This window comes from Heptranchias perlo, chromosome 11, assembly GCF_035084215.1.
Source record: "Heptranchias perlo isolate sHepPer1 chromosome 11, sHepPer1.hap1, whole genome shotgun sequence".
Lineage (NCBI taxonomy): Eukaryota > Metazoa > Chordata > Chondrichthyes > Hexanchiformes > Hexanchidae > Heptranchias > Heptranchias perlo.
The window spans coordinates 5235778-5263720 of record NC_090335.1 but is presented as its reverse complement, the minus strand read 5'-3'; the positions used below and the strand labels follow the sequence as shown (position 1 = coordinate 5263720).

Sequence of the window (27943 nt, the reverse complement as noted above, 5' to 3'; positions counted from 1 at the left end):
ATGTTCCCCTCCAAGTCACACACCATCCCGTCTGGGAAATATATCGCCGTTCCTTCATTGTCGCTGGGTCAAAATCCTGGAACTCCCTTCCTAACAGCACTGTGGGAGAACCGTCACCACACGGACTGCAGCGGTTCAAGAAGGCGGCTCACCACCACCTTCTCAAGGGCAATTAGGGATGGGCAATAAATGCTAGCCTTGCCAGAGACACCCACATCCCATGAATGAATAAAAAAAGAGGAGATTTACCAGAATGGTACCAGGGATAAGGGACTTCAGTTATGTGGAGAGAGTGGAGAATCTGGGATTGTTCTCCTTAGAGCAGAAAAGGTTAAGGGGAGATTTGACAGAGGTATTCAAAATTTTGAGGGGTTTTGATAGAGCAGGTATGGAGAAACTGTTTCCGCTAGCTGGACGGTTGGTAGCCAAAGGACACAGATTTAAGACAATTGGCAAAAAATCCAAGGGGGAGATGAGGAGAATTTTTTTCTTGTGCAGCGAGTTGTGACGATCTGGAATGCACGGCCTGAAAGGGTGGTGGAAGCAGATTCAACAGTAACTTTCAAAAGGGAATTGGATAAATACTTGAAGGGGAAAAATTTGCAGGGCTATGGGGAAAGGGCAGGGAAATGGGAGTAATTGGATAGCTCTTTCAAAGAGCTGGCACAGGCACAATGGGCCGAATGGTCCCCTTCTGTGCTGTATGATTCTATGATTCCACATCTGGGACTATCATCAGTAGATCATTGGCTATAAATTTGGGAATGTAGGTGGATCAATTACCCAGTAGAAGGGCAATAAGTACGGTCTCTGGGCTAAAGTCCTTCCGGCAAAGGTGCCAGTGCAATTCATAAATTGCTCATGTTCGATTGGCCTGACTGCATTTTAATAAACATATATATGCTGTATTTATTCCTATCAACAGTATCTAATCCCTGTGGGGTCATTGAAAGCCAGCGAACCCGGGGATTCAATCTTCACAGCGATCCTGAGACAATTAACAACACGGCCACAAACCTCACCGATGACCAACCCAGTGACACCGGAGTCAACGACCCCAACAAAGCAAGTATGAGGATCGTCGGTGGACAAGACTGTCCCTTGGGACAGTGCCCGTGGCAGGTACTTACTCCTGATTTAACAACGAGAGATTAACGGAGATCACTGGTGAGTAAGGTTTTAATACAATGACCAGTCCTCTCACACTCTGAACTGTCCAATCATTCAATTCTCCAACACAGAAACAGGCCATTATGTCCCTCCATTCTGGGCCAGTGTTTTATCACGTCAACTCCCTCGTCTAATCTCAGACTATCACTCACCCCCAAAAGCCTTTAATATCCCACCCAATCTAATCCCACTCACCCCCCCGTACCCGTTAATATCCCACCCAATCTAATCCCACTCACCCCCCCGTACCCGTTAATATTCCACCCAATCAAATCCCACTCACCCCCCCATACCCGTTAATATCCCACCCAATCTAATCCCACCCACCCCCACATACCCGTTAATATCCCACCCAATCAAATCCCACTCACCCCCCCATACCCGTTAATATCCCACCCAATCTAATCCCACTCACCCCCCCATACCCGTTAATATCCCACCCAATCAAATCCCACTCACCCCCCCATACCCGTTAATATCCCACCCAATCAAATCCCACTCACCCCCCCATACCCGTTAATATCCCACCCAATCTAATCCCACTCACCCCCCCCATACCCGTTAATATCCCACCCAATCAAATCCCACTCACCCCCCCATACCCGTTAATATCCCACCCAATCTAATCCCACTCACCCCCCATACCCGTTAATATCCCACCCAATCTAATCCCACTCACCCCCCATACCCGTTAATATCCCACCCAATCTAATCCCACTCACCCCCCCATACCCGTTAATATCCCACCCAGTCTAATCCCACTCACACCCCCCATACCCGTTAATATCCCACCCAATCAAATCCCACTCACCCTCCACCCATACCCGTTAATATCCCACCCAATCTAATCCCCTCACCCCCCATACCCGTTAATATCCCACCCAGTCTAATCCCACTCACACCCCCCATACCCGTTAATATCCCACCCAATCAAATCCCACTCACCCTCCACCCATACCGGTTAATATCCCACCCAATCTAATCCCACTCACCCCCTGTACCCGTTAATATCCCACCCAATCAAATCCCACTCACCCCCCCATACCCGTTAATATTCCACCCAATCAAATCCCACTCACCCCCCATACCCGTTAATATTCCACCCAATCAAATCCCACTCACCCCCCATACCCGTTAATATTCCACCCAATCAAATCCCACTCACCCCCCCATACCCGTTAATATCCCACCCAATCAAATCCCACTCACCCCCCATACCCGTTAATATTCCACCAAATCAAATCCCACTCACCCCCCCATACCCGTTAATATCCCACCCAATCAAATCCCACTCACCCCCCATACCCGTTAATATTCCACCCAATCTAATCCCACTCACACCCCCCATACCCGTTAATATGCCACCCAATCAAATCCCACTCACACCCCCATACCCGTTAATATCCCACCCAGTCTAATCCCACTCACACCCCCCATACCCGTTAATATGCCAGCCAATCTAATCCCACTCACCCCCCCATACCCGTTAATATCCCACCCAGTCTAATCCCACTCACACCCCCCATACCCGTTAATATGCCACCCAATCAAATCCCACTCACACCCCCATACCCGTTAATATCCCACCCAATCTAATCCCACTCACCCCCCATACCCGTTAATATCCCACCCAATCAAATCCCACTCACCCCCCATACCCGTTAATATCCCACCCAATCAAATCCCACTCACCCCCCATACCCGTTAATATCCCACCCAATCAAATCCCACTCACCCCTCCATACCCGTTAATATTCCACCCAATCAAATCCCACTCACCCCCCATACCCGTTAATATCCCACCCAATCTAATCCCACTCACCCCCCATACCCGTTAATATCCCACCCAATCTAATCCCACTCATCCCCTGTACCCGTTAATATCCCACCCAATCGAATCCCACTCACCCCCTGTACCCGTTAATATCCCACCCAATCAAATCCCACTCACACCCCCATACCCGTTAATATCCCACCCAATCTAATCCCACTCACCCCCCCATACCCGTTAATATCCCACCCAATCAAATCCCACTCACCCCCCATACCCGTTAATATCCCACCCAATCAAATCCCACTCACCCCCCATACCCGTTAATATCCCACCCAATCAAATCCCACTCACCCCTCCATACCCGTTAATATTCCACCCAATCAAATCCCACTCACCCCCCATACCCGTTAATATCCCACCCAATCTAATCCCACTCACCCCCCATACCCGTTAATATCCCACCCAATCTAATCCCACTCACCCCCCCATACCCGTTAATATCCCACCCAATCAAATCCCACTCACCCCCCCATACCCGTTAATATTCCACCCAATCAAATCCCACTCACCCTCCACCCAGACCCGTTAATATCCCACCCAATCAAATCCCACTCACCCCCCATACCCGTTAATATCCCACCCAATCTAATCCCACTCACCCCCCATACCCGTTAATATCCCACCCAATCTAATCCCACTCACCCCCCCATACCCGTTAATATCCCACCCAATCTAATCCCACTCACCCCCCCATACCCGTTATTTTCCCACCCAGTCTAATCCCACTCACACCCCCCATACCCGTTAATATCCCACCCAATCAAATCCCACTCACCCTCCACCCAGACCCGTTAATATCCCACCCAATCTAATCCCACTCACCCCCCCATACCCGTTAATATCCCACCCAGTCTAATCCCACTCACACCCCCCATACCCGTTAATATCCCACCCAATCAAATCCCACTCACCCCCCCATACCCGTTAATATCCCACCCAATCTAATACCACTCGCCCCCCCTTACCCGTTAATATCCCACCCAATCAAATCCCACTCACCCTCCACCCATACCGGTTAATATCCCACCCAATCAAATCCCACTCAACCCCCCATACCCGTTAATATCCCACCCAAACAAATCCCACTCACCCCCCCATACCTGTTAATATCCCACCCAATCAAATCCCACTCACCCCCCCATACCTGTTAATATCCCACCCAATCTAATCCCACTCACCCCCCGTACCCGTTAATATTCCACCCAATCAAATCCCACTCACCCCCCATACCCGTTAATATTCCACCAAATCAAATCCCACTCACCCCCCCATACCCGTTAATATCCCACCCAATCAAATCCCACTCACCCCCCATACCCGTTAATATTCCACCCAATCTAATCCCACTCACACCCCCCATACCCGTTAATATGCCACCCAATCAAATCCCACTCACACCCCCATACCCGTTAATATCCCACCCAGTCTAATCCCACTCACACCCCCCATACCCGTTAATATGCCAGCCAATCTAATCCCACTCACCCCCCATACCCGTTAATATCCCACCCAGTCTAATCCCACTCACACCCCCCATACCCGTTAATATGCCACCCAATCAAATCCCACTCACACCCCCATACCCGTTAATATCCCACCCAATCTAATCCCACTCACCCCCCATACCCGTTAATATCCCACCCAATCTAATCCCACTCACCCCCTGTACCCGTTAATATCCCACCCAATCAAATCCCACTCACCCCCCATACCCGTTAATATCCCACCCAATCAAATCCCACTCACCCCCCATACCCGTTAATATCCCACCCAATCAAATCCCACTCACCCCTCCATACCCGTTAATATTCCACCCAATCAAATCCCACTCACCCCCCATACCCGTTAATATCCCACCCAATCTAATCCCACTCACCCCCCATACCCGTTAATATCCCACCCAATCTAATCCCACTCATCCCCTGTACCCGTTAATATCCCACCCAATCGAATCCCACTCACCCCCTGTACCCGTTAATATCCCACCCAATCAAATCCCACTCACACCCCCATACCCGTTAATATCCCACCCAATCTAATCCCACTCACCCCCCCATACCCGTTAATATCCCACCCAATCAAATCCCACTCACCCTCCACCCAGACCCGTTAATATTCCACCCAATCAAATCCCACTCACCCCCCCATACCCATTAATATCCCACCCAATCAAATCCCACTCACCCCCCATACCCGTTAATATTCCACCCAATCTAATCCCACTCACCCCCCCATACCCGTTAATATCCCACCCAATCAAATCCCACTCACCCCCCATACCCGTTAATATTCCACCCAATCTAATCCAACTCACCCTCCCCATACCCGTTAATATTCCACCCAATCAAATCCCACTCACCCTCCCATACCCGTTAATATTCCACCCAATGAAATCCCACTCACACACCCATACCCGTTAATATCCCACCCAATCAAATCCGACTCACACCCCATACCCGTTAATATCCCACCCAATCAAATCGCACTCACACCCCCATACCAATTAATATCCCACCCAGTCTAATCCCACTCACCCCCCATACCCGTTAATATCCCACCCAATCAAATCCCACTCACCCCCCATACCCGTTAATATCCCACCCAATCAAATCCCACTAACCCCCCCATACCCGTTAATATCCCACCCAATCAAATCCCACTCACCCCCCCCATACCCGTTAATATTCCACCCAATCAAATCCCACTCACCCCCCCATACCCGTTAATATCCCACCCAGTGTAATCCCACTCACCCCCCACACCCGTTAATATCCCACCCAATCTAATCCCACTCACCCCCCCATACCCGTTAATATCCCACCCAATCTAATCCAACTCACCCCCTCTACCAGTTAATATCCCACCCAATCAAATCCCACTCACCCCCCCATACCCGTTAATATCCCACCCAATCTAATCCCACTCAACCGCTGTACCCGTTAATATCCCACCCAATCAAATTCCACTCACCCCCCCATACCCGTTAATATCCCACCCAATCAAATCCAACTCACCCCCACATTCCCGTTCATATCCCACCCAATCAAATCCCACTCACTCCCCCATACCCGTTAATATCCCACCCAATCAAATCCCACTCACCCCCCCATACCCGTTAATATTCCACCCAATCAAATCACACTCACCCCCCCATACCCGTTAATATCCCACCCAATCTAATCCCACTCACCCCCCACACCCGTTAATATCCCACCCAATCTAATCCCACTCACCCCCTCATACCCGTTAATATCCCACGCAATCTAATCCCACTCACCCCCCCCCATACCCGTTAATATCCCACCCAGCCTAATCCCACTCACCCCCGTACCCGTTAATATCCCACCCAGTTGAATCCCACTCACCCCCTGTACCCGTTAATATCCCACCCAATCTAATCCCACTCACCCCCCCATACCCGTTAATATCCCACCCAATCTAATCCCACTCACCCCCCCATACCCGTTAATATCCCACCCAATCAAATCCCACTCAACGACCCATACCCATTAATATCCCACCCAATCAAATCCCACTCACCCCCCCCTTACCCGTTAATATCCCACCCAATCAAATCCCACTCACCCCCCTATACCCGTTAATATCCCACCCAATCAAATCCCACTCACCCCCCTATACCCGTTAATATTCCATCCAATCAAATCCCACTCACCCCCCCAAAGCCGTTAATATCCCACCCAATCTAATCCCACTCACCCCCCCATACCCATTAATATCCCACCCAATCAAATCCCACTCACCCCCCATACCCGTTAATATCCCACCCAATCTAATCCCACTCACCCCCCATTCCCGGGAATATCCCTCCCAATCTAATCCCACTCACCCCCCATTCCCGGGAATATCCCTCCCAGTCTAATCCCACTCAACCCCACATACCCGTTAATATCCCACCCAATCTAATCCCACTCACCCCCCATTCCCGGGAATATCCCTCCCAATCTAATCCCACTCACCCCCACATACCCGTTAATATCCCACCCAATCTAATCCCACTCACCCCCCTATACCCGTTAAATCCCACCCAGCCTAATCCCACTCACACCCCCATACCCGTTAATATCCCACCCAATCTAATCCCACTCACCCCCCCATACCCGTTGATAACCCACCCAATCAAATCCCACTCACCCCCCCATACCCGTTGATAACCCACCCAATCAAATCCCACTCATCCCCCATACCCGTTAATATCCCACCCAATCAAATCCCACTCACCCCCCCATACCCGTTAATATTCCACCCAATCAAATCCCACTCACCCCCCCATACCCTTTAATATCCCACCCAGTCTAATCCCACTCACACCCCCCATACCCGTTAATATCCCACCCAATCTAATCCCACTCAACCCCCCATACCCGTGAATATCCCACCCAATCTAATCCCACTCACCCCCCATTCCCGTGAATATCCCACCCAATCAAATCCCACTCAACCCCCCATACCCGTTAATATCCCACCCAATCTAATCCCACTCACCCCCCATTCCCGTGAATATCCCACCCAATCAAATCCCACTCACCCCCCCATACCAGTTAATATCCCACCCAATCAAATCCCACTCACCCCCCCATACCCGTTAATATCCCACCCAATCAAATCCCACTCACCCCCCCATACCCGTTAATATCCCACCCAATCTAATCCCACTCACCCCCTCATACCCGTTAATATCCCACCCAATCTAATCCCACTCACCCTCCCCCATACCCGTTAATATCCCACCCAGCCTAATCCCACTCACCCCCGTACCCGTTAATATCCCACCCAGTCGAATCCCACTCACCCCCTGTACCCGTTAATATCCCAGCCAATCTAATCCCACTCACCCCCCCATACCCGTTAATATCCCACCCAATCTAATGCCACTCACACCCCCCATACCCGTTAATATCCCACCCAATCTAATCCCACTCACACCTCCCATACCCGTTAATATCCCACCCAATCTAATCCCACTCACCCCCCATACCCGTTAATATCCCACCCAATCTAATCCCACTCACACCCCCCATACCCGTTAATATCCCACCCAATCTAATCCCACTCACACCCCCCATACCCGTTAATATCCCACCCAATCAAATCCCACTCAACGACCCATACCCATTAATATCCCACCCAATCAAATCCCACTCAACGACACATACCCATTAATATCCCACCCAATCAAATCCCACTCACACCCCCCATGCCCGTTAATATCCCACCCAATCAAATCCCACTCACCCCCCTATACCCGTTAATATTCCATCCAATCAAATCCCACTCACCCCCCCAAAGCCGTTAGTATCCCACCCAATCAAATCCCACTCACCCTCCACCCATACCCGTTAATATCCCACCCAATCAAATCCCACTCACCCCCCCATACCCGTTAATATCCCATCCAATCTAATCCCACTCACCCCCCCATACCCATTAATATCCCACCCAATCAAATCCCACTCACCCCCCATACCCATTAATATCCCACCCAATCTAATCCCACTCACCCCCCATTCCCGGGAATATCCCTCCCAATCTAATCCCACTCACCCCCCCATACCCGTTAATATCCCACCCAATCTAATCCCACTCACCCCCCCATACCCGTTAAATCCCACCCAGCCTAATCCCACTCAACCCCCCATACCCGTTAATATCCCACCCAATCAAATCCCACTCACACCCCCATACCCGTTAATATCCCACCCAATCTAATCCCACTCACCCCCCCATACCCGTTGATAACCCACCCAATCAAATCCCACTCACCCCCCCATACCCGTTGATAACCCACCCAATCAAATCCCACTCATCCCCCATACCCGTTAATATCCCACCCAATCAAATCCCACTCACCCCCCCATACCCGTTAATATTCCACCCAATCAAATCCCACTCACCCCCCCATACCCTTTAATATCCCACCCAGTCTAATCCCACTCACCCCCCCATACCCATTAATATCCCACCCAATCAAATCCCACTCACCCCCCATACCCATTAATATCCCACCCAATCAAATCCCACTCACCCCCCATACCCGTGAATATCCCACCCAATCGAATCCCACTCACCCCCCATTCCCGTGAATATCCCACCCAATCAAATCCCACTCAACCCCCATACCCGTTAATATCCCACCCAATCAAATCCCACTCACCCCCCCATACCCGTTAATATCCCACCCAATCTAATCCCACTCACCCCCTCATACCCGTTAATATCCCACCCAATCTAATCCCACTCACCCTCCCCCATACCCGTTAATATCCCACCCAGCCTAATCCCACTCACCCCCTGTACCCGTTAATATCCCAGCCAATCTAATCCCACTCACCCCCCCATACCCGTTAATATCCCACCCAATCTAATCCCACTCACACCCCCCATACCCGTTAATATCCCACCCAGTCGAATCCCACTCACCCCCTGTACCCGTTAATATCCCAGCCAATCTAATCCCACTCACCCCCCCATACCCGTTAATATCCCACCCAATCAAATCCCACTCACCCTCCACCCACACCCGTTAATATCCCACCCAATCTAATCCCACTCACCCCCCCATACCCGTTAATATCCCACCCAATCTAATCCCACTCACCCCCCCATACCCGTTAATATCCCACCCAATCTAATCCCACTCACCCCCCCATACCCGTTAATATCCCACCCAATCTAATCCCACTCACACCCCCCATACCCGTTAATATCCCACCCAATCAAATCCCACTCACCCTCCACCCATACCCGTTAATATCCCACCCAATCTATTCCCACTCACACCCCCCATACCCGTTAATATCCCACCCAATCAAATCCCACTCAACGAACCATACCCATTAATATCCCATCCAATCAAATCCCACTCACCCCCCCATACCCGGTAATATCCCACCCAATCAAATCCCACTCACCCCCCTATACCCGTTAATATTCCATCCAATCAAATCCCACTCACCCCCCCATACCCGTTAATATCCCACCCAATCAAATCCCACTCACCCTCCACCCATACCCGTTAATATCCCATCCAATCTAATCCCACTCACCCCCCCATACCCGTTAAATCCCACCCAGCCTAATCCCACTCAACCCCCCCATACCCGTTAATACTCCACCCAATCTAATCCCACTCACCCCCCCCATACCCGTTAAATCCCACCCAGCCTAATCCCACTCAACCCCCCATACCCGTTAATATCCCACCCAATCAAATCCCACTAACCCCCCCATACCCGTTAATATCCCACCCAATCAAATCCCACTCACACCCCCCATACCCGTTAATATCCCACCCAATCAAATCCCACTAACCCCCCCATACCCGTTAATATCCCCACCCAATCTAATCCCACTCAACCCCCCATACCCGTTAATATCCCACCCAATCAAATCCCACTCACACCCCCCATACCCGTGAATATCTCACCTAATCTAATCCCACTCACCCCCCATTCCCGTGAATATCCCACCCAATCTAATCCCACTCACCCCCCATTCCCGTGAATATCCCACCCAATCAAATCCCACTCACCCCCCCACACCCATTAATATCCCACCCAATCTATTCCCACTCACCCCCTCATACCCGTTAATATCCCACCCAATCAAATCCCACTCACCCTCCATTCCCGTGAATATCCCACCCAATCTAATCCCACTCACCCCCCATTCCCGTGAATATCCCACCCAATCTAATCCCACTCAACCCCCATTCCCGTGAATATCCCACCCAATCAAATCCCACTCACCCCCCCATACCCGTTAATATCCCACCCAATCTAATCCCACTCACCCCCTCATACCCGTTAATATCCCACCTAATCTAATCCCACTCACCCCCCCCCATACCCGTTAATATCCCACCCAGCCTAATCCCACTCACCCCCGTACCCGTTAATATCCCACCCAGTAGAATCCCACTCACCCCCTTTACCCGTTAATATCCCACCCAATCTAATCCCACTCACCCCCCCATACCCGTTAATATCCCACCCAATCTAATCCCACTCACCCCCCCATACCCGTTAATATCTCACCCAATCTAATCCCACTCACCCCCCCCCCATACCCGTTAATATCCCACCCAATCAAATCCCACTCACCCTCCACCCATACCCGTTAATATCTCACCCAATCTAATCCCACTCACACCCCCCATACCCGTTAATATCCCACCCAATCAAATCCCACTCACCCTCCACCCATACCCGTTAATATCCCACCCAATCTAATCCCACTCACCCCCCCATACCCGTTAATATCCCACCCAATCTAATCCCACTCACCCCCTCATACCCGTTAATATCCCACCCAATCTAATCCCACTCACACCCCCCATACCCGTTAATATCCCACCCAATCTAATCCCACTCAACCCCCATACCCGTTGATAACCAACCCAATCAAATCCCACTCACCCCCCCATACCCGTTAATATCCCACCCAATCAAATCCCACTCAACGACCCATACCCGTTAATATCCCACCCAATCAAATCCCACTCACCCCCCTATACCCGTTAATATTCCATCCAATCAAATCCCACTCACCCCCCCATACCCGTTAATATCCCACCCAATTAAATCACACTCACCCTCCACCCATACCCGTTAATATCCCACCCAATCAAATCCCACTCACCCCCCCATACCCGTTAATATCCCATCCAATCTTATCCCACTCACCCCCCCATACCCGTTAATATCCCACCCAATCAAATCCCACTCACCCCCCATACCCGTTAATATCCCACCCAGTCTAATCCCACTCAACCCCACATACCCGTTAATATCCCACCCAATCTAATGCCACTCACCCCCCATTCCCGGGAATATCCCTCCCAATCAAATCCCACTCACCCCCCCATACCCGTTAATATCCCACCCAATCTAATCCCACTCACCCCCCCATACCCGTTAAATCCCACCCAGCCTAATCCCACTCAACCCCCCATACCCGTTAATATCCCACCCAATCAAATCCCACTCACACCCCCATACCCATTAATATCCCACCCAATCAAATCCCACTAACCCCCCCATACCCGTTAATATCCCACCCAATCTAATCCCACTAACCCCCCACACCCGTTAATATCCAACCCAATCAAATCCCACTCACACCCCCCACACCCGTTAATATCCCACCCAATCAAATCCCACTCACCCTCCACCCATACCCGTTAATATCCCACCCAATCAAATCCCACTCACACCCCCCATACCCATTAATATCCCACCCAATCAAATCCCACTAACCCCCCCATACCCGTTAATATCCCACCCAGTCTAATCCCACTCACCCCCCATACCCATTAATATCCCACCCAATCTAATCCCACTCACCCCCCCATACCCGTTAATATCCCACCCAATCAAATCCCACTCACCCCCCCATACCCGTTAATATCCCACCCAATCAAATCCCACTCGCCCCCCCATACCCGTTAATATCCCACCCAATCAAATCCCACTCACGCCCCCATACCCGTTAATATCCCACCCAAACAAATCCCACTCACCCTCCACCCTTACCCGTTAATATCCCACCCAATCAAATCCCACTCAACCCCCCATACCTGTTAATATCCCACCCAATCAAATCCCACTCACCCCCCATACCCGTTAATATCCCACCCAATCAAATCCCACTCACCCTCCCATACCCGTTAATATCCCACCCAATCTAATCCCACTAACCCCCCCATACCCGTTAATATCACACCCAATCAAATCCCACTCACCCTCCCATACCCGTTAATATCCCACCCAATCTAATCCCACTCACCCCCCCATACCCGTTAATATCCCACCCAATCAAATCCCACTCACCCCCCCATACCCGTTAATATCCCACCCAATCAAATCCCACTCACCACCCACTTACCCGTTAATATCCCACCCAATCAAATCCCACTCACCACCCACTTACCCGTTAATGTTCCACCCAATCTAATCCACTCACCCTCCACCCATACCCGTTAATATCCCACCCAATCAAATCCAACTCACCCCCCCATTCCCGTTAATATCCCCACCCAATCAAATCCCACTCACCCCCCCATACCCGTTAATATCCCACCCAATCAAATCCCACTCACCCCCCCATACCCGTTAATATCCCACCCAATCTAATCCCACTTTTCCCCCCATACCCGTTAATATCCCACCCAATCAAATCCCACTCACCCCCCCACACCCGTTAATATCCCACCCAGTCTAATCCCACTCACCCCCCATACCCGTTAATATCCCACCCAATCAAATCCCACTCACCCCCCCCCATACCCGTTAATATCCCACCCAATCTAATCCCACTCACCCCATGTACCCGTTAATATCCCACCCAATCTAATCCTACTCACACCCCCCATACCCGTTAATATCCCACCCAATCTAATCCCACTCACCCTCCACCCATACCCGTTAATATCCCACCCAATCAAATCCCACTCACCCCCCATACCCGTTAATATCCCACCCAATCTAATCCTACTCACACCCCCCATACCCGTTAATATCCCACCCAATCAAATCCCACTCACCCCCCCATACCCGTTAATATCCCACCCAATCTAATCCCACTCATCCCCCCATACCCGTTAATATCCCACCCAATCTAATCCCCTCACCCCCCATACCCGTTAATATCCCACCCAATCTAATCCCCTCACCCCCCATACCCGTTAATAACCCACCCAAACAAATCCCACTCACCCTCCACCCATACCCGTTAATATCCCACCCAATCAAATCCCACTCACCCCCCCATACCCGTTAATATCCCACCCAATCAAATCCCACTCACCCCCCATACCCGTTAATATCCCACCCAATCAAATCCCACTCACCCTCCACCCATACCCGTTAATATCCCACCCAATCAAATCCCACTCACCCCCCCATACCCATTAATATCCCACCCAATCTAATCCCACTCACCCCCCACACCCGTTAATATCCCACCCAAACAAATCCCACTCACCCTCCACCCTTACCCGTTAATATCCCACCCAATCAAATCCCACTCAACCCCCCATACCTGTTAATATCCCACCCAATCAAATCCCACTCACCCCCCATACCCGTTAATATCCCACCCAATCAAATCCCACTCACCCTCCCATACCCGTTAATATCCCACCCAATCTAATCCCACTCACCCCCCCATACCCGTTAATATCCCACCCAATCTAATCCCACTCACCCCCCCATACCCGTTAATATCCCACCCAATCTAATCCCACTCACCCCCCCATACCCGTTAATATCCCACACAATCTAATCCCACTCACCCACCTATACCCGTTAATATCCCACCCAATCAAATCCCACTCACCCCCCCATACCCGTTAATATCCCACCCAATCAAATCCCACTCACCCCCCCTTACCCGTTAATATCCCACCCAATCAAATCCCACTCACCCCCCCATACCCGTTAATATTCCACCCAATCAAATCCCACTCACCCCCCCATACCCGTTTATATCCCACCCAGTCTAATCCCCTCACCCCCCATACCCGTTAATATCCCACCCAAACAAATCCCACTCACCCTCCACACATACCCGTTAATATCCCACCCAATCAAATCCCACTCACCCCCCATACCTGATAATATCCCACCCAATCAAATCCCACTCACCCCCCCACACCCGTTAATATCCCACCCAATCTAATCCCCTCAACCCCATACCCGTTAATATCCCACCCAATCAAATCCCACTCACCCCCCCATACCCGTTAATATCCCACCCAATCAAATCCCACTCACCCCCCATACCCGTTAATATCCCACCCAATCAAATCCCACTCACCCCCCCATACCCGTTAATATCCCACCCAATCAAATCCCACTCACCCCCCCATACCCGTTAATATCCCACCCAATCTAATCCCACTCACCCCCCACACCCGTTAATATCCCACCCAAACAAATCCCACTCACCCTCCACCCTTACCCGTTAATATCCCACCCAATCAAATCCCACTCAACCCCCCATACCTGTTAATATCCCACCCAATCAAATCCCACTCACCCCCCATACCCGTTAATATCCCACCCAATCAAATCCCACTCACCCCCCCATACCCGTTAATATCCCACCCAATCAAATCCCACTCACCCCCCCATACCCGTTAATATCCCACCCAATCAAATCCCACTCACCCCCCCATACCCGTTAATATCCCACCCAATCTAATCCCACTCACCCTCCCATACCCGTTAATATCCCACCCAATCTAATCCCACTCACCCCCCACACCCGTTAATATCCCACCCAATCTAATCCCACTCACCCCCCCATACCCGTTAATATCCCACCCAATCTAATCCCACTCACCCCCCACACCCGTTAATATCCCACCCAAACAAATCCCACTCACCCTCCACCCTTACCCGTTAATATCCCACCCAATCAAATCCCACTCAACCCCCCATACCTGTTAATATCCCACCCAATCAAATCCCACTCACCCCCCATACCCGTTAATATCCCACCCAATCAAATCCCACTCACCCTCCCATACCCGTTAATATCCCACCCAATCTAATCCCACTCACCCCCCCATACCCGTTAATATCACACACAATCTAATCCCACTCACCCACCTATACCCGTTAATATCCCACCCAATCAAATCCCACTCACCCCCCCATACCCGTTAATATCCCACCCAATCAAATCCCACTCACCCCCCCTTACCCGTTAATATCCCACCCAATCAAATCCCACTCACCCCCCCATACCCATTAATATTCCACCCAATCAAATCCCACTCACCCCCCCATACCCGTTAATATCCCACCCAGTCTAATCCCACTCACACCCCCCATACCCGTTTATATCCCACCCAGTCTAATCCCCTCACCCCCCATACCCGTTAATATCCCACCCAAACAAATCCCACTCACCCTCCACACATACCCGTTAATATCCCACCCAATCAAATCCCACTCACCCCCCATACCTGATAATATCCCACCCAATCAAATCCCACTCACCCCCCCACACCCGTTAATATCCCACCCAATCTAATCCCCTCAACCCCATACCCGTTAATATCCCACCCAATCTAATCCCCTCACCCCCCATACCCGTTAATATCCCACCCAATCAAATCCCACTCACCCCCCCATACCCGTTAATATCCCACCCAATCAAATCCCACTCACCCCCCATACCCGTTAATATCCCACCCAATCAAATCCCACTCACCCCCCCATACCCGTTAATATCCCACCCAATCAAATCCCACTCACCCCCCCACACCCGTTAATATCCCACCCAAACAAATCCCACTCACCCTCCACCCTTACACGTTAATATCCCACCCAATCAAATCCCACTCAACCCCCCATACCTGTTAATATCCCACCCAATCAAATCCCACTCACCCCCCATACCCGTTAATATCCCACCCAATCAAATCCCACTCACCCCCCCATACCCGTTAATATCCCACCCAATCTAATCCCACTCACCCCCCCATACCCGTTAATATCCCACCCAATCAAATCCCACTCACCCCCCCATACCCGTTAATATCCCACCCAATCTAATCCCACTCACCCCCCCATACCCGTTAATATCCCACCCAATCTAATCCCACTCACCCCCCCATACCCGTTAATATCCCACCCAATCAAATCCCACTCACCCCCCCATACCCGTTAATATCCCACCCAATCAAATCCCACTCACCCCCCATACCCGTTAATATCCCACCCAATCAAATCCCACTCACCCCCCCATACCCGTTAATATCCCACCCAATCAAATCCCACTCACCCCCCATACCCGTTAATATCCCACCCAATCTAATCCCACTCACCCCCCATACCCGTTAATATCCCACCCAATCAAATCCCACTCACCCCCCCATACCCGTTAATATCCCACCCAATCAAATCCCACTCACCCCCCATACCCGTTAATATCCCACCCAATCTAATCCCACTCACCCTCCCATACCCGTTAATATCCTACCCAATCGAATCCCACTCACCCCCCCATACCCGTTAATATCCCACCCAATCAAATCCCACTCACCCCCCATACCCGTTAATATCCCACCCAATCAAATCCCACTCACCCCCCCCATACCCGTTAATATCCCACCCAATCAAATCCCACTCACCCCCCCTTACCCGTTAATATCCCACCCAATCAAATCCCACTCACCCCCCCATACCCGTTAATATCCCACCCAATCTGATCCCACTCACACCCCCCATACCCGTTAATATCCCACCCAATCTAATCCCACTCACACCCCCCATACCCGTTAATATCCCACCCAATCTAATCCCACTCACACCCCCCATACCCGTTAATATCCCACCCAATCAAATCCCACTCAACGACCCATACCCATTAATATCCCACCCAATCAAATCCCACTCACCCCCCCATACCCGTTAATATCCCACCCAATCAAATCCCACTCACCCCCCCATACCCGTTAATATCCCACCCAATCAAATCCCACTCACCCTCCACCCATACCCGTTAATATCCCACCCAATCAAATCCCACTCACCCCCCCATACCCGTTAATATCCCATCCAATCTAATCCCACTCACCCCCCCATACCCATTAATATCCCACCCAATCAAATCCCACTCACCCCCCATACCCGTTAATATCCCACCCAGTCTAATCCCACTCAACCCCACATACCCGTTAATATCCCACCCAATCTAATCCCACTCACCCCCCATTCCCGGGAATATCCCTCCCAATCTAATCCCACTCACCCCCCCATACCCGTTAATATCCCACCCAATCTAATCCCACTCACCCCCCCATACCCGTTAATATCCCACCCAATCAAATCCCACTCACACCCCCATACCCATTAATATCCCACCCAATCAAATCCCACTAACCCCCCCATACCCGTTAATATCCCACCCAATCTAATCCCACTCACCCCCCACACCCGTTCATATCCAACCCAATCAAATCCCACTCACACCCCCCATACCCGTTAATATCCCACCCAATTAAATCCCACTCACCCTCCACCCATACCCGTTAATATCCCACCCAATCAAATCCCACTCACACCCCCCATACCCATTAATATCCCACCCAATCAAATCCCACTAACCCCCCCATACCCGTTAATATCCCACCCAGTCTAATCCCACTCACCCCCCATACCCATTAATATCCCACCCAATCAAATCCCACTCACCCCCCATACCCGTTAATATCCCACCCAATCAAATCCCACTCACACCCCCCATACCCATTAATATCCCACCCAATCAAATCCCACTAACCCCCCCATACCCGTTAATATCCCACCCAGTCTAATCCCACTCACCCCCCATACCCATTAATATCCCACCCAATCAAATCCCACTAACCCCCCCATACCCGTTAATATCCCACCCAATCAAATCCCACTCACCCCCCCATACCCGTTAATATCCCACCCAATCAAATCCCGCTCACGCCCCATACCCGTTAATATCCCACCCAGTCTAATCCCACTCACCCCCCATTCCCGGGAATATCCCTCCCAATCCAATCCCACTCACCCCCCATACCCGTTAATATCCCACACAATCTAATCCCACTCACCCCCCATACCCGTTAATATCCCACCCAATCTAATCCCACTAACCCCCCCATACCCGTTAATATCCCACCCAATCTAATCCCACTCACCCCCCACACCCGTTAATATCCCACCCAATCTAATCCCACTCACCCCCCCATACCCGTTAATATCCCACCCAATCAAATCCCACTCACTCCCCACACCCGTTAATATCCCACCCAATCAAATCCCACTAACCCCCCCATACCCGTTAATATCCCACCCAATCTAATCCCACTCACCCCCCACACCCGTTAATATCCCACCCAATCTAATCCCACTCACCCCCCCATACCCGTTAATATCCCACCCAATCAAATCCCACTAACCCCCCCATACCCGTTAATATCCCACCCAATCTACTCCCACTCACCCCCCACACCCGTTAATATCCCACCCAAACAAATCCCACTCACCCTCCACCCTTACCCGTTAATATCCCACCCAATCAAATCCCACTCAACCCCCCATACCTGTTAATATCCCACCCAATCAAATCCCACTCACCCCCCATACCCGTTAATATCCCACCCAATCAAATCCCACTCACCCTCCCATACCCGTTAATATCCCACCCAATCTAATCCCACTCACCCCCCCATACCCGTTAATATCACACCCAATCTAATCCCACTCACCCCCCTATACCCGTTAATATCCCACCCAATCAAATCCCACTCACCCCCCATACCCGTTAATATCCCACCCAATCAAATCCCACTCACCCCCCATACCCGTTAATATCCCACCCAATCAAAACCCACTCACCCCCCCATACCCGTTAATATCCCACCCAATCAAATCCCACTCACCCCCCCTTACCCGTTAATATCCCACCCAATCAAATCCCACTCGCCACCCACTTACCCGTTAATATCCCACCCAATCAAATCCCACTCACCCCCCCTTACCCGTTAATATCCCACCCAATCAAATCCCACTCGCCACCCACTTACCCGTTAATATCCCACCCAATCAAATCCCACTCACCCCCCCTTACCCGTTAATATCCCACCCAATCAAATCCCACTCACCACCCACTTACCCGTTAATATCCCACCCAATCAAATCCCACTCACCCTCCACCCATACCCGTTAATATCCCACCCAATCAAATCCAACTCACCCCCCCATACCCGTTAATATCCCACCCAATCAAATCCAACTCACCCCCCCATTCCCGTTAATATCCCCACCCAATCAAATCCCACTCAACCCCCATACCCGTTAATATCCCACCCAATCTAATCCCACTCACCCCCCACACCCGTTAATATCCAACCCAATCAAATCCCACTCACACCCCCCATACCCGTTAATATCCCACCCAATCAAATCCCACTCACCCTCCACCCATACCCGTTAATATCCCACCCAATCAAATCCCACTCACACCCCCCATACCCATTAATATCCCACCCAATCTAATCCCACTCACCCCCCACACCCATTAATATCCCACCCAATCAAATCCAACTCACCCCCCCATTCCCGTTAATATCCCCACCCAATCAAATCCCACTCAACCCCCATACCCGTTAATATCCCACCCAATCTAATCCCACTCACCCCCCACACCCGTTAATATCCAACCCAATCAAATCCCACTCACACCCCCCATACCCGTTAATATCCAAGCCAATCAAATCCCACTCACCCTCCACCCATACCCGTTAATATCCCACCCAATCAAATCCAACTCACCCTCCACCCATACCCGTTAATATCCCACCCAATCAAATCCCACTAACCCCCCCATACCCGTTAATATCCCACCCAGTCTAATCCCACTCACCCCCCATACCCGTTAATATCCCACCCAATCTAATCCCACTCACCCCCCCACACCCGTTAATATTCCACCCAATCTAATCCCACTCACCCCCGCATACCCGTTAATATCCCACCCAATCTAGTCACACTCAACCCCCCATACCCGTTAATATCCCACCCAATCAAATCCCACTCACCCCCCCCCATACCCGTTAATATCCCACCCAATCTAATCCCACTCACCCCATGTACCCGTTAATATCCCACCCAATCTAATCCCACTCACCCTCCACCCATACCCGTTAATATCCCACCCAATCAAATCCCACTCACCCCCCCCCCATACCCGTTAATATCCCACCCAATCTAATCCTACTCACACCCCCCATACCCGTTAATATCCCACCCAATCTAGTCACACTCAACCCCCCATACCCGTTAATATCCCACCCAATCTAATCCCACTCACCCCCCATACCCGTTAATATCCCACCCAATCTAATCCTACTCACACCCCCCATACCCGTTAATATCCAACCCAATCTAATCCCACTCACCCCCCCATACCCGTTAATATCCCACCCAATCAAATCCCACTCACCCCCCCATACCCGTTAATATCCCACCCAATCTAATCCCACCCACCCCCAATACCCGTTAATATCCCACCCAATCTAATCCCACTCATCCCCCCATACCCGTTAATATCCCACCCAATCTAATCCCCTCACCCCCCATACCCGTTAATATCCCACCCAATCAAATCCCACTCACCCCCCCATACCCGTTAATATCCCACCCAATCTAATCCCCTCACCCCCCATACCCGTTAATATCCCACCCAATCAAATCCCACTCACCCCCCCATACCCGTTAATATCCCACCCAAAAAATCCCACTCACCCTCCACCCTTACCCGTTAATATCCCACCCAATCTAATCCCACTCAACCCCCCATACCTGTTAATATCCCACCCAATCAAATCCCACTCACCCCCCATACCCGTTAATATCCCACCCAATCTAATCCCACTCACCCTCCCATACCCGTTAATATCCCACCCAATCAAATCCCACTCACCCCCCCATACCCGTTAATATCCCACCCAATCAAATCCCACTCACCCCCCCATACCCGTTAATATCCCACCCAATCAAATCCCACTCACCCTCCCATACCCGTTAATATTCCACCCAATCTAATCCCACTAACCCCCCCATACCCGTTAATATCCCACCCAATCAAATCCCACTCACCCCCCCATACCCGTTAATATCCCACCCAATCAAATCCCACTCACCCCCCCTTACCCGTTAATATCCCACCCAATCAAATCCCACTCACCCTCCACCCATACCCGTTAATATCCCACCCAATCAAATCCAACTCACCCCCCCATTCCCGTTAATATCCCCACCCAATCAAATCCCACTCACCCCCCCATACCCGTTAATATTCCACCCAATCTAATCCCACTCACCCACCTATACCCGTTAATATCCCACCCAATCAAATCCCACTCACCCCCCATACCCGTTAATATCCCACCCAATCAAATCCCACTCACCCCCCATACCCGTTAATATCCCACCCAATCAAATCCCACTAACCCCCCCATACCCGTTAATATCCCACCCAGTCTAATCCCACTCACCCCCCATACCCGTTAATATCCCACCCAATCTAATCCCACTCACCCCCCCACACCCGTTAATATTCCACCCAATCTAATCCCACTCACCCCCGCATACCCGTTAATATCCCACCCAATCTAGTCACACTCAACCCCCCATACCCGTTAATATCCCACCCAATCAAATCCCACTCACCCCCCCCCATACCCGTTAATATCCCACCCAATCTAATCCCACTCACCCTCCACCCATACCCGTTAATATCCCACCCAATCAAATCCCACTCACCCCCCCCCCATACCCGTTAATATCCCACCCAATCTAATCCTACTCACACCCCCCATACCCGTTAATATCCCACCCAATCTAGTCACACTCAACCCCCCATACCCGTTAATATCCCACCCAATCTAATCCCACTCACCCCCCATACCCGTTAATATCCCACCCAATCTAATCCTACTCACACCCCCCATACCCGTTAATATCCCACCCAATCTAATCCCACTCACCCCCCCATACCCGTTAATATCCCACCCAATCAAATCCCACTCACCCCCCCATACCCGTTAATATCCCACCCAATCTAATCCCACCCACCCCCAATACCCGTTAATATCCCACCCAATCTAATCCCACTCATCCCCCCATACCCGTTAATATCCCACCCAATCTAATCCCCTCACCCCCCATACCCGTTAATATCCCACCCAATCAAATCCCACTCACCCCCCCATACCCGTTAATATCCCACCAAATCTAATCCCCTCACCCCCCATACCCGTTAATATCCCACCCAATCAAATCCCACTCACCCCCCCATACCCGTTAATATCCCACCCAAAAAATCCCACTCACCCTCCACCCTTACCCGTTAATATCCCACCCAATCTAATCCCACTCAACCCCCCATACCTGTTAATATCCCACCCAATCAAATCCCACTCACCCCCCATACCCGTTAATATCCCACCCAATCTAATCCCACTCACCCTCCCATACCCGTTAATATCCCACCCAATCTAATCCCACTCACCCCCCCATACCCGTTAATATCCCACCCAATCAAATCCCACTCACCCCCCCATACCCGTTAATATCCCACCCAATCAAATCCCACTCACCCCCCCATACCCGTTAATATCCCACCCAATCAAATCCCACTCACCCTCCCATACCCGTTAATATCCCACCCAATCAAATCCCACTCACCCCCCCATACCCGTTAATATCCCACCCAATCAAATCCCACTCACCCCCCCATACCCGTTAATATCCCACCCAATCAAATCCCACTCACCCCCCCTTACCCGTTAATATCCCACCCAATCAAATCCCACTCACCCTCCACCCATACCCGTTAATATCCCACCCAATCAAATCCAACTCACCCCCCCATTCCCGTTCATATCCCCACCCAATCAAATCCCACTCACCCCCCCATACCCGTTAATATTCCACCCAATCTAATCCCACTCACCCACCTATACCCGTTAATATCCCACCCAATCAAATCCCACTCACCCCCCATACCCGTTAATATCCCACCCAATCAAATCCCACTCACCCCCCATACCCGTTAATATCCCACCCAATCAAATCCCACTCACCCCCCCATACCCGTTAATATCCCACCCAATCAAATCCCACTCACCCCCACTTACCCGTTAATATCCCACCCAATCAAATCCCACTCACCCCCCCATACCCGTTAATATCCCACCCAATCAAATCACACTCACCCCCCCATACCAGTTAATGTCCCACCCAATCAAATCCAACTCACCCCCCCATTCCCGTTAATATCCCCACCCAATCAAATCCCACTCACCCCCCCATACCCGTTAATATTCCACCCAATCAAATCCCACTCACCCCCCCATACCCGTTAATATCCCACCCAATCAAATCCAACTCACCCCCCCATTCCCGTTAATATCCCACCCAATCTAATCCCACTCACCCCCCCATACCCGTTAATATTCCACCCAATCAAATCCCACTCACCCCCCCATACCCGTTAATATCCCACCCAGTCTAATCCCACTCACACCCCCCATACCCGTTTATATCTCACCCAATCAAATCCCACTCACCCCCCATACCTGATAATATCCCACCCAATCAAATCCCACTCACCCCCCCACACCCGTTAATATCCCACCCAATCTAATCCCCTCACCCCCCATACCCGTTAATATCCCACCCAATCTAATGCCCTCACCCCCCATACCCGTTAATATCCCACCCAAACAAATCCCACTCACCCTCCACATATACCCGTTAATATCCCACCCAATCAAATCCCACTCACCCCCCCATACCGTTAATATCCCACCCAATCAAATCCCACTCACCCCCCATACCCGTTAATATCCCACCCAATCAAATCCCACTCACCCCCCCATACCCGTTAATATCCCACCCAATCAAATCCCACACACCCCCCCATACCCGTTAATATCCCACCCAATCAAATCCCACTCACCCCCCCATACCCGTTAATATCCCACCCAATCAAATCCCACTCACCCCCCCATACCCGTTAATGTCCCACCCAATCTAATCCAACTCACCCCCCCATTCCCGTTAATATCCCCACCCAAACAAATCCCACTCACCCCCCCATACCCGTTAATATCCCACCCAATCAAATCCCACTCACCCCCCATACCTGATAATATCCCACCCAATCAAATCCCACTCACCCCCCCACACCCGTTAATATCCCACCCAATCTAATCCCACTCACCCCCCCATACCCGTTAATATCCCACCCAATCTAATCCCACTCACCCCCCCATACCCGTTAATATCCCACCCAATCTAATCCCACTCACCCCCCCATACCCGTTAATATCCCACCCAATCTAATCCCACTCACCCCCCCATACCCGTTAATATCCCACCCAATCTAATCCCACTCACCCCCCCATACCCGTTAATATCCCACCCAATCAAATCCCACTCACCCCCCCATACCCGTTAATATCCCACCGAATCAAATCCCACTCACTCCCCCCCATACCCGTTAATATCCCACCCAGTCTAATCCCACTCACACCCCCCATACCCGTTAATATCCCACCCAATCAAATCCCACTCACCCCCCCCCATACCCGTTAATATCCCACCCAATCTAATCCCACTCACCCCATGTACCCGTTAATATCCCACCCAATCTAATCCTACTCACACCCCCCATACCCGTTAATATCCCACCCAATCTAATCCTACTCACACCCCCCATACCCGTTAATATCCCACCCAATCAAATCCCACTCACCCTCCACCCATACCCGTTAATATTCCACCCAATCAAATCCCACTCACCCCCCCCATATCCGTTAATATCCCACCCAATCTAATCCCACTCAATCCCCATACCCGTTAATATCCCACCCAATCTAATCCCCTCACCCCCCATACCCGTTAATATCCCACCCAATCTAATCCCCTCACCCCCCATACCCGTTAATATCCCACCCAATCAAATCCCACTCACCTCCCCATACCCGTTAATATCCCACCCAATCAAATCCCACTCACCCCTCATACCCGTTAATATCCCACCCAATCAAATCCCACTCACCCCCCCATACCCGTTAATATCCCACCCAATCAAATCCCACTCACCCCCCCATACCCGTTAATATCCCACCCAATCTAATACCACCCACCCCCCATACCCATCAATATCTCACCCAATCTAATCCCACCCCCATTCCCGTCAATATCCCAGCCAATCTATTCTCGCTCGCCCCCCCGTACCCGTTAATATCCCATTCAATCTAACCCCACTCACCCTTCCACACGCGTCAATATCCCACCCAATCTAATCCCACTCACCCCCCATTCCCGGGAATATCCCACCCAATCTAATCCCACTCACCCCCCCATACCCGTCAATATCCCACCCAATCTAATCCCACTCACCCCCCATTCCCGGGAATATCCCACCCAATCTAATCCCACTCACCCCCCATTCCCGGGAATATCCCACCCAATCTAATCCCACTCACCCCCCCATACCCGTTAATATTCCACCCAGTCTAATCCCACTCTCCTGCTCACTCCGCTTACCCCTTAATGTCCCATCCAGTCTAATCCCATTCACCTCAATACCCTTTAATATCCCACCCAGTCTAATCCCACTCTCCTGCTCACTCCCCGTACCCTTTAATATCCCACCCAGTCTAATCCCAATCTCCTGCTCACTCCCCATACAATTTAATATCCCACCCAGTCTAATCCCACTCTCCTGCTCACTCCCCATACCCTTTAATATCCCACCCAGGCTAATCCCACTCTCCTGCTCATTCCCCATACCCTTTAATATCCCACCCAGGCTAATCCCATTCTCCTGCTCATTCCCGATACCCTTTAATATCCCACCCAGTCTAATCCCACTCTCCTGCTCACTCCCCATACACTTTAATATCCCACCCAGGCTAATCCCACTCTCCTGCTCACTCCACATACCCTTTAATATCCCACCCAGGTTAATCCCACTATCCTGCTCATTCCCCATACCCTTTAATATCCCACCCAGTCTAATCCCACTCTCCTGCTCACTCCCCATACACTTTAATATCCCTCCCGGGCTAATCCCACTCTCCTGCTCATTCCCCATACCCTTTAATATCCCACCCAGTCTAATCCCACTCTCCTGCTCATTCCCCATACCCTTTAATATCCCACCCAGTCTAATCCCACTCTCCTGCTCACTCCCCATACCCTTTAATATCCCACCCAGTCTAATCCCACTCTCCTGCTCACTCCCCATACCCTTTAATATCCCACCCAGTCTAATCCCACTCTCCTGCTCATTCCCCATACCCTTTAATATCCCACCCAGTCTAATCCCACTCTCCTGCTCCCTCCCCATGCCCTTTAATATCCCACCCAGTCTAATCCCACTCTCCTGCTCATTCCCCATACACTTTAATATCCCACCCAGTCTAATCCCACTCTCCTGCTCATTCCCCATACCCTTTAATAACCCACCCAGTCTAATCCCACTCTCCTGCTCACTCCCCATACCCTTTAATATCCCACCCAGTCTAATCCCACTCTCCCCCTCATTCCCCATACCCTTTAATATCCCATCCAGTCGAATCCCACTCTCCTGCTCACTCCCCATACCCTTTAATATCCCATCCAGTCTAAACCCACTCTCCTGCTCACTCCCCATACCCTTTAATATCCCACCCAGTCTAATCCCACTCACACCCCCCATACCCGTTAATATCCCACCCAATCAAATCCCACTCACCCCCCCCCATACCCGTTAATATCCCACCCAATCTAATCCCACTCACCCCATGTACCCGTTAATATCCCACCCAATCTAATCCTACTCACACCCCCCATACCCGTTAATATCCCACCCAATCTAATCCTACTCACACCCCCCATACCCGTTAATATCCCACCCAATCAAATCCCACTCACCCTCCACCCATACCCGTTAATATCCCACCCAATCAAATCCCACTCACCCCCCCCATATCCGTTAATATCCCACCCAATCTAATCCCACCCACCCCCCATACCCGTTAATATCCCACCCAATCTCATCCCACTCACCCCCCATACCCGTTAATATCCCACCCAATCTAATCCCCTCACCCCCCATACCCGTTAATATCCCACCCAATCTAATCCCCTCACCCCCCATACCCGTTAATATCCCACCCAATCAAATCCCACTCACCTCCCCATACCCGTTAATATCCCACCCAATCAAATCCCACTCACCCCCCATACCCGTTAATATCCCACCCAATCAAATCCCACTCACCCCCCCATACCCGTTAATATCCCACCCAATCTAATCCCACTCACCCCCCCATACCCGTTAATATCCCACCCAATCAAATCCCACTCACCCCCC

At 51.0% G+C, this 27943-nt stretch overlaps 1 protein-coding gene across 1 annotated transcript in view; it reads left to right on the top strand.

Moving 5' to 3' along the window:
- The window catches only part of LOC137327063 (coagulation factor X-like), a 161780-nt gene that overhangs the window by 102379 nt on the left and 31458 nt on the right, over window positions 1-27943 (top strand). Inside the window, exon 6 of the mRNA XM_067992471.1 lies at window positions 926-1122. Coding sequence (XP_067848572.1) covers window positions 926-1122 — 197 coding nt within the window. The remainder of the gene's footprint in view (window positions 1-925; window positions 1123-27943) is intronic.